This window comes from Salmo trutta, unplaced genomic scaffold, assembly GCF_901001165.1.
Source record: "Salmo trutta unplaced genomic scaffold, fSalTru1.1, whole genome shotgun sequence".
NCBI lineage: Eukaryota > Metazoa > Chordata > Actinopteri > Salmoniformes > Salmonidae > Salmo > Salmo trutta.
The window spans coordinates 1,913,930-1,929,625 of NW_021823154.1; the positions used below are offsets into that span (position 1 = coordinate 1,913,930).

At 45.7% G+C, this 15,696-nt stretch overlaps 1 protein-coding gene across 8 annotated transcripts in view; it reads left to right on the forward strand.

Annotated features, from left to right (window-relative positions):
- LOC115189393 (uncharacterized) overlaps window positions 1-15,696 on the forward strand; it is a 415,115-nt gene that overhangs the window by 60,264 nt on the left and 339,155 nt on the right. For 5 of the 8 annotated variants that reach the window (XM_029747964.1, XM_029747965.1, XM_029747967.1 and 2 more), the window contains exons 12-16: window positions 6,940-7,377; window positions 7,661-8,077; window positions 9,653-10,105; window positions 10,389-10,808; window positions 15,191-15,619. In XM_029747964.1, the coding sequence (XP_029603824.1) occupies window positions 6,940-7,377; window positions 7,661-8,077; window positions 9,653-10,105; window positions 10,389-10,808; window positions 15,191-15,619 (2,157 nt within the window). The remainder of the gene's footprint in view (window positions 1-6,939; window positions 7,378-7,660; window positions 8,078-9,652; window positions 10,106-10,388; window positions 10,809-15,190; window positions 15,620-15,696) is intronic. The other 3 variants (XM_029747966.1, XM_029747969.1, XM_029747971.1) reach the window with 3 other exon arrangements.

A 15,696-nucleotide genomic window follows, 5' to 3' on the forward strand; every position in this document is an offset into this window, starting at 1 on the left:
GTCTCAGACTGGCCAATAAAAAGAAAAGATTAAGATGGGCAAAAGAACACAGACACTGGACAGAGGAAGATTGTAAAAAAGTGTTATGGACAGATGAATCTAAGTTTGAGGTGTTCGGGTAACAAAAAAATCAAATCAAATCAAATGTTATTTGTCACATACACATGGTTAGCAGATGTTAATGCGAGTGTAGCGAAATGCTTGTGCTTCTAGTTCCGACCATGCAGTAATATCTAACAAGTAATCTAACCTAACAATTTCACAACATCTATTTTATACTGTACACACAAGTGTAAAGGAATAATTACGAATATCTACATAAAAATAAATGAATTAGTGATGGCCGAACGGCATAGGCAAGATGCAGTAGATGGTGTAGAGTACAGTATATACATACAGTATGAGATGAGTAATGTAGGGTATGTAAACATTATACACTGCTCAAAAAAATAAAGGGAACACTTAAACAACACAATGTAACTCCAAGTCAATCACACTTCTGTGAAATCAAACTGTCCACTTAGGAAGCAACACTGATTGACAATAAATTTCACATGCTGTTGTGCAAATGGAATAGACAACAGGTGGAAATTATAGGCAATTAGCAAGACACGCCCAATAAAGGAGTGGTTCTGCAGGTGGGGACCACAGACCACTTCTCAGTTCCTATGCTTCCTGGCTGATGTTTTGGTCACTTTTGAATTCTAGCAGTGCTTTCACTCTAGTGGTAGCATGAGACGGAGTCTACAACCCACACAAGTGGCTCAGGTAGTGCAGCTCATTCAGGATGGCACATCAATGTGGCAAGAAGGTTTGCTGTGTCTGTCAGCGTAGTGTCCAGAGCATGGAGGCGCTACCAGGAGACAGGCCAGTACATCAGGAGACGTGGAGGAGGCCGTAGGAGGGCAACAACCCAGCAGCAGGACCGCTACCTCCGCCTTTGTGCAAGGAGGAGCAGAAGGAGCACTGCCAGAGCCCTGCAAAATGACCTCCAGCAGGCCACAAATGTGCATGTGTCTGCTCAAACGGTCAGAAACAGACTCCATGAGGGTGGTATGAGGGCCCGACGTCCACAGGTGGGGGTTGTGCTTACAGCCCAACACCGTGCAGGACGTTTGGCATTTGCCAGAGAACACCAAGATTGGCAAATTCGCCACTGGCTCCCTGTGCTCTTCACAGATGAAAGCAGGTTCACACTGAGCACGTGACAGACGTGACAGTCTGGAGACGCCGTGGAGAATGTTCTGCTGCCTGCAACATCCTCCAGCATGACCGGTTTGGCGGTGGGTCAGTCATGGTGTGGGGTGGCATTTCTTTGGGGGGCCGCACAGCCCTCCATGTGCTCGCCAGAGGTAGCCTGACTGCCATTAGGTACCGAGATGAGATCCTCAGACCCCTTGTGAGACCATATGCAGGTGCGGTTGGCTCTGGTTTCCTCCTAATGCAAGACAATGCTAGACCTCATGTGGCTGGAGTGTGTCAGCAGTTCCTGCAAGAGGAAGGCATTGATGCTCTGGACTGTCCCGCCCGTTCCCCAGACCTGAATCCAATTGAGCACATCTGGGACATCATGTCTCGCTCCATCCACCAACGCCACGTTGCACCACAGACTGTCCAGGAGTTGGCGGATGCTTTAGTCCAGGTCTGGGAGGAGATCCCTCAGGAGACCATCCGCCACCTCATCAGGAGCATGCCCAGGCGTTGTAGGGAGGTCATACAGGCACGTGGAGGCCACACACACTACTGAGCCTCATTTTGACTTGTTTTAAGGACATTACATCAAAGTTGGATCAGCCTGTAGTGTGGTTTTCCACTTTAATTTTGAGTGTGACTCCAAATCCAGACCTCCATGGGTTGATAAATTGGATTTCCATTGATTATTTTTGTGGGATTTTGTTGTCAGCACATTCAGCTATGTAAAGAAAAAAGTATTTAATACGATTATTTCTTTCATTCAGATCTAGGATGTGTTGTTTAAGTGTTCCCATAATTTTTTTGAGCAGTATATAAAGTGGCTTTGTTTAAAGTGCCTAGTAATACATTTTTTACATCCATTTTTCCATTATTAACGTGGCTAGAGTTGAGTCAGTATGTTGGCAGCAGCCACTCCATGATAGTGATGGCTGTTTAACAGTCTGATGGCCTTGAGATGGAAGCTGTTTTTCAGTTTCTCGGTCCCCGCTTTGATGCACCTGTACTGACCTCGCTTCCTGGATGATAGCGGGGTGAACAGGCAGTGGCTCGGGTGGTTGTTGTCCTTGATGATCTTTTTGGCCTTCCTGTGACATCGGGTGGTGTGGGTGTCCTGGAGGGCAGGTAGTTTGCCCCCGGTGATGCGTTGTGCAGACCTCACTACCCTCTGGAGAGCCTTACGGTTATGGGTGGAGATGCTGCCGTACCAGGCGGTGATACAGCCCGACAGGATGTTCTCCATTGTGCATCTGTAAAATTTTGTGAGGGTTTTTGGTGACAAGCCGAATTTCTTCAGCCTCCTGAGGTTGAAGAGACGATGCTTCTCCTTCTTCACCACGCTGTCTGTGTGGGTGGACCATTTCAGTTTGCTGAGGAACTTAAAACGTTCCACCCTCTCCACTACGGTCCCGTCAATGTAGATAGGGGGCTGCTCCCTCTGCTGTTTCCTGAAGACCACGATCACCACGATCATCTCCGTTGTTTTGGCCCTCACCAAACTCAGATTTACTATAAGAAAAATTGGATTACCTTTGCTGTTCTTTGTCAGAATGCACTCCCAGGACTTCTACTTCAGCAACAAATGTTGTTTTGGTTCCAAATAATCCATAGTTATATTCAAATAGCTCCGTTTTGTTCGTGCATTCAGGTCAGTATCCGAAAGGTGACGCGCGAGCGCATATCGTGACAAACAATTTCAAAATATTCCATTACCGTACTTCGAAGCATGTCAAATGGCCGGATGAAAAAGGTACCCAATTTAAACTGGTTACTACTCTTGCACAGGAAATAGAATATGCATATTATTAGTAGGTTTGGATAGAAAACACTCTGAAGTTTCTAAAACTGTTTGAATGGTGTCTGTGAGTATAACAGAACTCATATGGAAGGCAAAAACCTGAGAAAATTTCAACCAGGAAGTGTAAGGTCTGAGAATTGTAGTTCTACTTTTCTATCCCTAGAGAAACTACAAATACTTAGGGGTCACGTTGCACTTCCTAAGGCTTCCATTGGCTGTCAAATGCCCTCCGAAAGTTCTTTCATATATATCCATTAACCAGGCAGAATATAGGAGCTCAGTTACTGAGTGGACTGCCTGGAGACAAAGGATTTGGATATGCATGGTCATGCGAGCGCGCCTTTCCTTATTTTTCTTCTGAAATGAATACGCTATTGTCCGGTTGGAATATTATCGCATTTCTACGAGAAAAATACCATAAAGATTGATTTTAAACAGTGTTTAACATGCTTCTAAGTACTGTAATGGAACATTTTGACTTTTTATGTCTCAAATTACGCTCGCGCGTTATGCATTTGGATAGTGACCTGAACGCACGAACAAAACGGAGGTATTTGGACGTAAATATGTATTATTTGGAACAAAAACAACATTTCTTGTGGAAGTAGCAGTCCTGGGAGTGCATTCTGACGAAGATCAGCAAAGGTAATACAATATTTCTAACACTAATTCTGAGTTTAGGTTCCCCGAACTTGGCGGGTGTCTGAAAAATTTGCCGTGATGGCTGAGCTATGTACTCAGAATATTGAAAAATGTGCTTTCTCCGTAAAGCTATTTTAAAATCTGACACAGCGGTTGCATAAAGGATTAGTCTATCTATAATTCTTAAAATTATTGTTATGTATTTTGTTAACGTTTATGATGAGTATTTTTGTAAATTGATGTGCTCATTCACCGGTAGTTCTGGAGGCTAAACATTTTCTGAACGTCACGCGCCAATGTAAAATGCTGTTTTTGGATATAAATATGAACTTTATCGAACAAAACATACATGTATTGTGTAACATGATGTCCTAGGAGTGTCATCTGATAAAGATCGTCAAAGGTTAGTGCATAATTTTAGCTGAATTTATAGTTTTTGTGACCTCTCCTGCTTGGAAAATGGCTGTGTGGTTTTAATTGTGTTTTCACTCTCCTAACATAATCTAATGTTTTTCTTTCGCTGTAAAGCCTTTTTGAAATCGGACAATGTGTTTACATTAAGAAGTGTACCTTTAAAATGGTGTAAAATAGTCGTATGTTTGAGAAATTAAAATTATTAGATTTTTGCTATTTTGAATTTCGCGCCACGCTATCTTGTCAAGCAATCATGTTAATGAAATCCTATCTCGAAAGGGTCCCCAACAGGTTAACAAACAGATCACTGACCATTTCGAATCCCACCGTACCTTCTCCACTATACAATCTGGTTTCAGAGCTGGTCATGGGTGCACCTCAGCCACGCTCAAGGTCCTAAACGATATCGTAACCGCCATCGATAAGAAACAGTACTGTGCAGCCGTATTCATTGACCTGGCCAAGGATTTAGACTCTGTCAATCACCACATCCTCATCGGCAGACTCAACAGCCTTGGTTTCTCAAATGACTGCCTCGCCTGGTTCACCAACTACTTCTCAGATAGGGTTCAGTGTGTCAAATCGAGGGCCTGTTGTCTGGAACTCTGGCAGTCTCTATGGGTGTGCCACAGGGTTCAATTCTTGGGCCGACTCTCTTCTCTGTATACATCAATGATGTCGCTCTTGCTGCTGGTGAGTCTCTGATCCACCTCTACGCAGACGACACCATTCTGTATACTTCTGGCCCTTCTTTGGACACCCTCCAGACGACCCTCCAGACGAGCTTCAATGCCATACAACACTCCTTCCGTGGCCTCCAACTGCTCTTAAATACAAGTAAAACTAAATGCATGCTCTTCAACCGATCGAAGCCTGCACCTGCCCGCCCGTCCAGCATCACTACTCTGGACGGTTCTGACTTAGAATATGTGGACAACTACAAATACCTAGGTGTATGGTTAGACTGTAAACTCTCCTTCCAGACTCACATAAACATCTCCAATCCAAAATTAAATCTAGAATTGGCTTCCTATTTCGCAACAAAGCATCCTTCACTCATGCTGCCAAACATACCCTCGTAAAACTGACCATCTTACCGATCCTCGACTTTGGCGATGTCATTTACAAAATAGCCTCCAACACCCTACTCAACAAATTGGATGCAGTCTATCACAGTGCCATCCGTTTTGTCACCAAAGCCTCATGTACTACCCACCACTGTGACCTGTACGCTCTCATTGGCTGGCCCTCGCTTCATACTTGTTGCCAAACCCACTGGCTCCAGGTCATCTACAAGACACTGCTAGGTAAAGTCCTGCCTTATCTCTGCTCGCTGGTCACCATAGCTGCACCCACCCGTAGCACGCGTTCCAGCGGGTATATCTCACTTGTCACCCCCAAAGCCAATTCCTCCTTTGGCCGCCTCTCCTTCCAGTTCTCTGCTGCCAATGACTGGAAAGAACTGCAAAAATCTCTGAAACTGGAAACACTTATCTCCCTCACTAGCTTTAAGCACCAGCTGTCAGAGCAGCTCACAGATCACTGCACCTGTACATAGCCCATCTATAATTTAGCCTAAACAACTACCTCTTCCCCTACTGTATTTATTTATTTATTTATTTATTTATTTTGCTCCTTTGCACCCCAGTATTTCTACTTTGCACACTCATCTACTGTCAAATCTACCATTCCAGTGTTTTAATTGCTATATTGTATTTACTTCGCCACCATGGCTTATTTATTTCCTTTACCTCCCTTATCTCACCTCATTTGCTCACATTGTATATAGACTTATTTTTCTACTGTATTATTGACTCTGTTTGTTTTACTCCATGTGTAACTCTGGTGTTGTTGTATGTTGTCGAACTGCTTTGCTTTATCTTGGCCAGGTCGCAGTTGTAAATGAGAACTTGTTCTCAGCTTGCCTACCTGGTTAAATAAAGGTGAAATAAAAATAAATAAATAAAACTTTTCCTGACACCACACTCCGAGGGCCCTCACCTCCTCCCTGTAGGCCGTCTCGTCGTTGTTGGTCATTTTTACATAGTTGACAATGAAGAACATTCGTGAGACTCAGAAAAAATGAAAAGATGCTGGAGGAGTGCTTGATGCCATCTGTCAAGCATGGTGGGGGCAATGTGATGGTCTGGGGGTGCTTTGGTGGTGGTAAAGTGGGGGATTTGTACAGGGTAAAAGGGATCTTGAAGAAGGAAGGCTGTCACTCCATTTTGCAACGCCATGCCAATTTCCTCCTACAACAGGACAATGACCCAAAGCACAGCTCCAAACTATGCAATAACTATTTAGGGAAGAAGCAGTCAGCTGGTATTCTATCTATAATGGAGTGGCCAGCACAGTCACCAGATCTCAACCCTATTGAGCTGTTGTGGGAGCAGCTTGACCGTATGGTACGTAAGAAGTGCCCATCAAACCAATCCAACTTGTGGTAGGTGCTTCAGGAAGCATGGGGTGAAATCTCTTCAGATTACCTCAACAAGTTAACAACTAAAATGCCAAAGGTCTGCAAGGCTGTAATTGCTGCAAATGTTATTTGATTAAAGGAATGTTTGAAGGACACAATTATTATTTCAATTAAAAATCAATATTCATAACCTTGTCAACATCTTGACTATATTTCCTATTCATTTTGCAACTCATTTCATGTATGTTTTCATGGAAAACAAGGACATTTCTAAGTGACCCCAAACCTCTGAACGGTAGTGTACACATAGTGTTTAAAAAGATGCAATCTTACTTTGTGGTCAGGATTATAAGGAGCAATTTAAGTGGATGATGAGTTTAGAAAGATAGTCATTGTATTTTACCCACCATAATGTGACCATCAGAAATGCATATCACATCTCTCACATATTCATCTATTTGTTGTTAAACAGTTCTTGCAGTTTTACTCCACCACAGGATCAGAGACGGTCCCCTGAAGAGAGGAGAAAGAGAGAGAAGACATTCCTACTGAATCTGTGTCTTCAAGCAGCTCTCCATGAGAGAGGAACCATACAAACAATTGTAGAGAAAGTGTTGTCACTGTCTAAAGTATATCACAATCAGAATTGGGATTTCCTGCTGGATCTGAGCTCATATGTGGTGGACTATGAGACTCAAACAGGCAGGAGTGTCCTTCCAGCATTACAACCAGTTTACCAGTCAGCTCCTGCAGTCTGGTCCATAGACCTCTCAGAGAGAAAGGCCTCCCTCCTCCTAGAAGTGCTGAAACTCCAACCAGAGAAGAAACCAGTAGAGCTGAAGGGCTGGTCAGATGAAGAGAGTGAACTAAGGAGTTTCCTTCAGTGTCTGCCCTACATCTCACAGCTGAGGTGAGTGAGTTTATCCAACAAGAGTCCATATGTCATTGAACTGGTGTAGATTGTATTTATGTTTTACACTGTCTTTATCTTTTTAATACATGCACATATGAAGATGCTTTAGAAACTCTAATTCAGTAGGAATTTAAATTGAACAAAATTCTAATTCATAGTTGTATTGTTTTAATAGATGGAGTCATAAGGTGCTATTAGTTTTCAGTTCCCCTACCCTGTTATTCATATCAGCCCTCATCACTCACCTGTATGTCATCTGTGTTTTAAACTGTTTGTTCAGATTTCTTCCACTGATGGACAATATAGAGAGGAGAAAGAGAGAGAAGACATTCCTATTGAATCTGTTTCTTCAAACAATTCTCCATGCTAGAGGATCCATACATACAATTATAGATAAAGTGTTGTCACTGTCTGAAGTATATGACTATGAGAAATGGGATTTCCTGCTGGATCTGTACTCACATGTGAAGGACTATGAGACTCAAACAGGCAGGAGTGTCCTTCCAGCATTACAGCCAGTTTACCAGTCAGCTCCTGCAGTCTGGTCCATAGACCTCTCAGAGAGAAAGGCCTCCCTCCTCCTAGAAATGCTTAAAATCCAACCAGAGAAGAAACCAGTAGAGCTGAAGGGCTGGTCAGATGAAGAGAGTGAAGTGAGGAGTTTCCTTCAGTGTCTGCCCTACATCTCACAGCTGAGGTGAGTTGGTTTTCATAGTAATGTTTTCTCATTATTATGATGTAACAATACTCTATTAATATCTACATGTTTCAACATGTTAAGTTTGTTTCTTGTTTATCCTCAGTTCAGTATCAGCTAATATCAGAGCTTTGTTATTTACTAGTTTAAATAGATGCTGTACACATCACACAGTGTCATATTGTCTCAATCAGGTGTTACTTGTTAAGTTCATGTTTTAAGTTGGGAAAATGTCACAAGTGGATCCTGCAGTCTTCTATTGGCTTGATCAAGACTCCAATGTGACTGGAGTACTTGCCTGTCATGTTGGTGACTTTATCTGGGGTGGCTCACAGACCTTTGCTGCAACGGTGATTCCACACCTCAAAGCTTTTTTCCAGGTTGGCCGTGAGGAGCATGATCATTTTTGTTATGTTGGCATAGAGTTTATTACAGTTGATGGGAACAATACTGATGCAACAGGAGAGATATATCAAGAATCTTCAACCCATTCACATGGATTCTTCAAGAGTCGTACAAAGGAATTCCCCTCTATGTGGAATTGAAGCTGATCAATTGAGGTCAAAGAGAGGACACATTTTATGGGTTGCTAGACAGAGTAGACCTGATGTAATGTTTGATGGTTGCAACGTGGCATCTAACACAAAACACGCCACTACAAACCGTTCATGAGGCAAACAAAGTTGTTTGTAAACTGAAATCACAACAAGTGACTTTAAAGTTTCAGCATGTTGGAAAAGATGACTCTCTGAAACTAGTTGTCTTCAGTGATGCTTTGCTAGGGAACCTTACAGATGGAGGCACACAAGGTGGACATCTAATCGTGTTAATGGGTGAAGGAGGAACATTCTCACCTATCTGTTGGCAGTCAAAAAGGATCAGAAGGGTTGTCCGAAGCACGCCTGCTGGAGAAACACTTGCTCTTGTGGATGGAATTGACAATGCGATCTTTCTTGCAACTCTGTTCTCAGAGCTTACCGCTGGTGAGACAAAACGGCACATTCTACCTGTAGTTTGTGTCACTGACAACTACTCATTAGTTGATGCTATGAAGTCAACCAAGTCTGTCACAGAAAAAATACTTCGTCTTGAGATTAGCAGCATCAAGGAACTTATTCAAGCACAGAGAATCCAGCGGATTCTGTGGTCGACCACAAAGGAACAGCTTGCTGACTGTCTGACTCAAAAAGGAGCATCCGGTCTTGTGCTCCTACAGGCTCTCAGTAATGGAAAGTGGCAGCTTGAGTAATACAAATAAAAACTGTCACACAACCCATTTGTAATGGGGAACTTGAATAATACTTGGGCACTTAATTATGTTGTTGATGTTTAATTTGTCTTTAAAGAAAAAAGGGAGATTATTAAATTCATGTTTGAAGTATCCCTATATTTCTGTTATTACGGGGCTATCACTCAGTCAAGAGTGCGCCTGCGCAGGTAGTCTGTTTGTTGATGGACCTAGCCTAGAGTGGAATGGCTGCCTTGTAGTGTGTTCATACGGTATAGTAAACTTTGTTCAACTGGAACCTTGTCGTTGTGTCTCATTTCGAGTTAACATTACTGTCCTTGTTGCAGTTTCTATCCATGGTGGCCTGATCCCTCAAAGCAGATCAAGTTCCTGGTGGATCTCCTGTGTCAGGCAGCAGAGTGGGAGGAGCAGACAGGAGAGAAGACACTGAAGCTGGTATCATCAGTGTGTACTTACAGCACTTTCCCCTTCTGTGAAGATGTTGTTGATGATGGTGATGTGATTAAGGAAAATCAGTGTCATTTCCTGCTGGATCTGTACTCACATGTGAAGGACTATGAGACTCAAACAGGCAGGAGTGTCCTTCCAGCATTACAGCCAGTTTACCAGTCAGCTCCTGCAGTCTGGTCCATCGACCTCTCAGAGAGAAAGGCCTCCCTCCTCCTAGAAGTGCTGAAACTCCAACCAGAGAAGAAACCAGTAGTCCTGAAGGGCTGGTTAGATGAAGAGAGTGAAGTGAGGGGTTTCCTTAAGTGTCTGTCCTACATCTCACAGCTGAGGTGAGTGAGTTTATCCAACAAGAGTCCATATATCATTGAAATGGTGTAGATAGTATTTATGTTTTACACTGTCTTTATCTTTTTAATAAATGCACATATGAAGATGCTGTAGAAACTCTAATTCAGTAGTAATTTAAGTTGAACGACATTCTAATTCATAGTTGTATTGTTTTAATAGATGGAGTCATAAGGTGCTATTAGTTTTCAGTTCCCCCACCCTGTTATTCATATCAGCCCTCATCACTCTCCTGTATATCATCTGTGTTTTAAACTGTTTGTTCAGATTTCTTCCACTGAAGGATAATATAGAGAGGAGAAAGAGAAAGAAGACATTCCTACTGAATCTGTGTCTTCAAGCAGCTCTCCATGAGAGAGGAACCATACAAACAACTGTAGAGAAAGTGATGTCACTGTCTAAAGTATGTCACAATCAGAAATGTGATTTCCTGCTGGATCTGAGCTCACATGTGAAGGACTATGAGACTCAAACAGGCAGGAGTGTCCTTTCAGCATTACAGCCAGTTTACCAGTCAGCCAGTCCTGCAGTGTGGTCCATAGACCTCTCAAAGAGAAAGGCCTCCCTCTTCCTAGAAGTGCTGAAACTCCAACCAGAGAAGAGACCAGTAGAGCTGAAGGGCTGGTCAGATGAAGAGAGTGAAGTGAGGAGTTTCCTTCAGTGTCTGCCCCACATCTCACAGCTGAGGTGAGTTGGATCAGTACAGTTCAGGGATTGTAGTTGTCTGTCCCTGTATTTCCCTTTGGAGAGGAAGTTTGTAGCTTCCTGCAGTAACTTAATAAACTAAACATAAATCTACTGTTTGGAAACTATTCAAAACATCAAAATCTCATAATTCAAATTTCTCAAACATACAACTGTTTTACACCATTTTAAAGATACACTTCTTGTTAATCCAACCACATTGTCCGATTTCAAAAAGGCTTTACGGCGAAAGCATACCATTAGATTATGTTAGGACTGCACCTAAACAAGAAAAACCACACAGCCATTTTCCAAGCAAGAGGCGTCACAAAAACCAGAAATACAGCAAAAATTAATCACTAACCTTTGATGATCTTCATCAGATGGCACTCATAGGACTTCATGTTTCACAATACATGTATGTTTTGCTCGATAAAGTTCATATTTATATCCAAAAAGCCCATTTTACATTGGCATGTAATGTTTAGAAATGTTTTGCCTGCCAAACCCTCTGGTGAATGAGCACATCAATTTACAGAAATACTCATCATAAACGTTTACAAAATATACAACAATTATTCAAAGAATTATAGATACACTACTCCTTGATGTAACCGCTGTGTCAGATTTCAAAATAAATTTACGGAGAAAGCACATTGTTCAATATTCTGAGTACAGAGCTCAGCCATCAATGCAAGCTATACAGTTACCCGCCAAGTCATGGCATCAACAAAACTCTAAAATAGTGTTATAAATCTTTCCTTACCTTTGCTGATCTTCGGCGGAATGCACTCCCAGGACTCCCACAAGAAATGTTCTTTTCTTCGATAAAGTCCATCATTTATTTCCAAAAACCTCTGTTTTGTTCGCGCGTCCAGATCACTAGTCCAAAAGGCACAATGCCGAGCGCAAACCATAGACGAAAAGTCAAAAACATCCATCACCGTTCGTTGAAACATGTCAAACGATGTTTGCAATCAATCCTTAATGTCTTTTTAACATAAATCTTTGATAATACTCCAACCGGACAATAGCGTATTCATTACAGAGGAAAACGAAGAAAGGTGCGCCCTGTGTAACCGCGCATGAACCTGCTCAATAACCTCAGCTAGTCCACTGGTTGACCCGGCTGTGATTCTCTCAAAATTCACCCTAGAAGCCTGAAACAACGTTCTAAAGACTGTTGACATCTAGTGGAAGCCTTAGGAAGTGCAAAATGACCCCACAGACACTGTTGTTTGGAAAGGCAATAAGTTGACAAACTACAAGCCTCAGATTTCCAACTTCCTGGTTGGATCTTTCTCAGGTTTTTGCCTGCCATATGAGTTCTGTTATACTCACAGACATCATTCAAACAGTTATAGAGACTTCAGAGTGTTTTCTATCTAAATCTACTAATAATATGCATATCTTAGCTTCTGGGCCAGAGTAGCAGGCAGTTTACTCTGGTCACCTTTTTCATCCAAGCTACTCAATAGTGCCCCCATGTCCCAAAGAAGTTAAGGAACAATTGAAGTGGATGATGAGTTAGAAAGATAGTCATTGTATTTTACCCATCATAATGTTGTAACAACTGTCGAAGGAAGAGAGTGGACCAAGGTGCAGCGGAGTTAGTGTTCATCATATTTAATACAAACAACGTGAACACTATACACAAAACAAGAAAACTGACAGCCAAAACAGTCCTGTCAGGTGAAACACACTAACAGAAACAATTACCCACAAAACCCAAAGGAAAAACATGCTCCTTATGTGTGACTCCCAATCAGCAACAACGAGCTTCAGCTGTGCCTGATTGGGAGCCACACACGGCCCAAAACAAAGAAATACAAAAACATAGAAAAAGGAATATAGAACGCCCACCCAATGTAACACCCTGGCCTAACCAAAATAAAGAACAAAAAACCCCTCTCTATGGCCAGGGCGTTACAGTACCCCCCCAAGGTGCGGACTCCGGTCGCAAAACCTGACACTGAAGGGGAGGGTCCGGGTGGGCCTTCTTACGGCGGCGGCTCAGGTGCGGGACGTGGCCTCTGCCCCACCCTTGGGCTCGCCCTCTTAAGTGGCGCACCTGGCCGCGCCGAAGGTCTGGTGGGCGACCCTGACTTCGCCCGGCTGGCGGGCGGCGATGGCAGATCCGGACAGGCGGGCCACTCTGACTGATCCGGACAGGCGGGCCACTCTGGCTGATCCGGGCAGACGGGCCACTCTGGCTGATCCGGGCAGACGGGCCACTCTGGCTGATCCGGGCAGACGGGCCACTCCCTCTGGCTGATCCGGGCAGACGGGCCACTCCCTCTGGCTGATCCGGGCAGACGGGCCACTCCCTCTGGCTGATCCGGGCAGACGGGCCACTCCCTCTGGCTGATCCGGGCAGACGGGCCACTCCCTCTGGCTGATCCGGGCAGACGGGCCACTCCCTCTGGCTGATCCGGGCAGACGGGCCACTCCCTCTGGCTGATCCGGGCAGACGGGCCACTCCCTCTGGCTGATCCGGGCAGACGGGCCACTCCCTCTGGCTGATCCGGGCAGACGGGCCACTCCCTCTGGCTGATCCGGGCAGACGGGCCACTCCCTCTGGCTGATCCGGGCAGACGGGCCACTCCCTCTGGCTGATCCGGGCAGACGGGCCACTCCCTCTGGCTGATCCGGGCAGACGGGCCACTCCACTCTGGCAGCTCCGGGCAGACGGGCCACCCCCTCTGGCAGCTCCGGGCAGACGGGCCACCCCCTCTGGCAGCTCCGGGCAGACGGGCCACCCCCTCTGGCAGCTCCGGGCAGACGGGCCACCCCCTCTGGCAGCTCCGGGCAGACGGGCCACCCACTCTGGCAGCTCCGGGCAGACGGGCCACCCACTCTGGCAGCTCCGGGCAGACGGGCCACCCACTCTGGCAGCTCCGGGCAGACGGGCCACCCACTCTGGCAGCTCCGGGCAGACGGGCCACCCACTCTGGCAGCTCCGGGCAGACGGGCCACCCACTCTGGCAGCTCCGGGCAGACGGGCCACCCACTCTGGCAGCTCCGGGCAGACGGGCCACCCACTCTGGCAGCTCCGGGCAGACGGGCCACCCACTCTGGCAGCTCCGGGCTGGCGGGCCGCTCTGGCGGCTCCTGACTGGCGGGCGGCTCTGGCGGCTCCTGACTGGCGGGCGGCTCTGACGGCTCCGGACTGGCGGGCGGCTCTGGCGGCTCCGGACTGGCGAGACCCACCTAGTCCTGGGAGCAGGCACAGGACAGACCAGGATGGGGAGACCCACTGGAGGCCTGGTCCGAGGAGGAGGCACAGCTTTAACCAGGATGGGGAGACCCACTGGAGGCCTGGTCCGTGGAGCAGGCACAGGACAGACCAGGATGGGGAGACCCACTGGAGGCCTTGTCCGAGGAGGAGGCACAAGCTTAACCAGGATGGGGAGACCCACTGGAGACCTGGTCCGTGGAGGTCTAGAGCGCACGGCCTGCACAACCCGTCCTGGCTCGATGGCCAACCTCCCCCGGCAGATGTTAGGAGCTGGGATGTAGCGCACCGGGCTCTCCACGCGTACTGGGGACACCGTGCGCTTTACCGCATAACATGGTGTCTGACCAGTACTGCGCTGCCTCCTGTAAGCACGGGGAGCTTGCTCAGGTCTCCAACCTGACTCTGCCACACTCCCCGTGTGCCCCCCCAAAAAAATGTTTTGGGGCTGCCTCTCGGGCTTCCTTCCCAGCCGTGTTCCGTCATACCGTTGCCGTTGGTCCTTCCTTCCTGCTGCCTCCACTCTTCTGAGTGCCTCTACCTGCTCCCATGGGAGGCGATCCCTTCCGACCAGGATCTCCTCCCAAGTGTAGGATCCCTTGCCTTCCAGGATGTCCTCCCATGTCCAGTCTTTTCTCTCCCTGGTCCAGGACTCTTGCTCAACCTGGCGCTGCTCCTTCCTCCGCTGCTTGGTCCTTGTTTGGTGGGTAATTCTGTAACAACTGTCGATGAAGAGAATGGACCAAGGTGCAGCGGAGTTAGTGTTCATCATATTTAATACAAACAACATGAACACTATACACAAAACAAGAAAACTGACAGCCAAAACAGTCCTGTCAGCTGAAACACACTAACAGAAACAATTACCCACAAAACCCAAAGGAAAAACATGCTCCTTATGTGTGACTCCCAATCAGCAACAACGAGCTTCAGCTGTGCCTGATTGGGAGCCACACATGGCCCAAAACAAAGAAATACAAAAACATAGAAAAAGGAACATAGAACGCCCACCCAATGTAACACCCTGGCCTAACCAAAATAAGGAACAAAAAACCCCTCTCTATGGCCAGGGCGTTACAAATGTGACCATCAGAAATGCGTATCATATCTCTCACATATTCATGTATTTGTTGTTAAACTGTTCTTACAGTTTTTCTCCACCATATGATCAGAGAAGATCCCTTGAAGAGAGGAGAAAGAGAGAGAAGACATTCCTACTGAATCTGTGTCTTCAAGCAGCTCTTCATGAGAGAGGAACCATACAAACAACTGTAGAGAAAGTGCCACTGTCTGAAATATATCACAATCAGAAATGTGATTTCCTGCTGGATCTGTACTCGTATGTGAAGGACTATGAGACTCAAACAGGCAGGAGTGTCCTTCCAGCATTACAGCCAGTTTACCTGTCAGCCAGTCCTGCAGTCTGGTCCATAGACCTCTCAGAGAGAAAGGCCTCCCTCCTCCTAGAAGTGCTGAAACTCAAACCAGAGAAGGAACCAGTAGAGGTGTGTGGCTGGTCAGGTGAAGAGAGTGAAGTGAGGAGTTTCCTTCAGTGTCTGCCCAACATCTCACAGCTGAGGTGAGTCTGAACATGTGTGGTGGTTAGTGATTATGTGGTGCTAGTAATTATTGTCTTGTAGAAACCTGGTAACATTT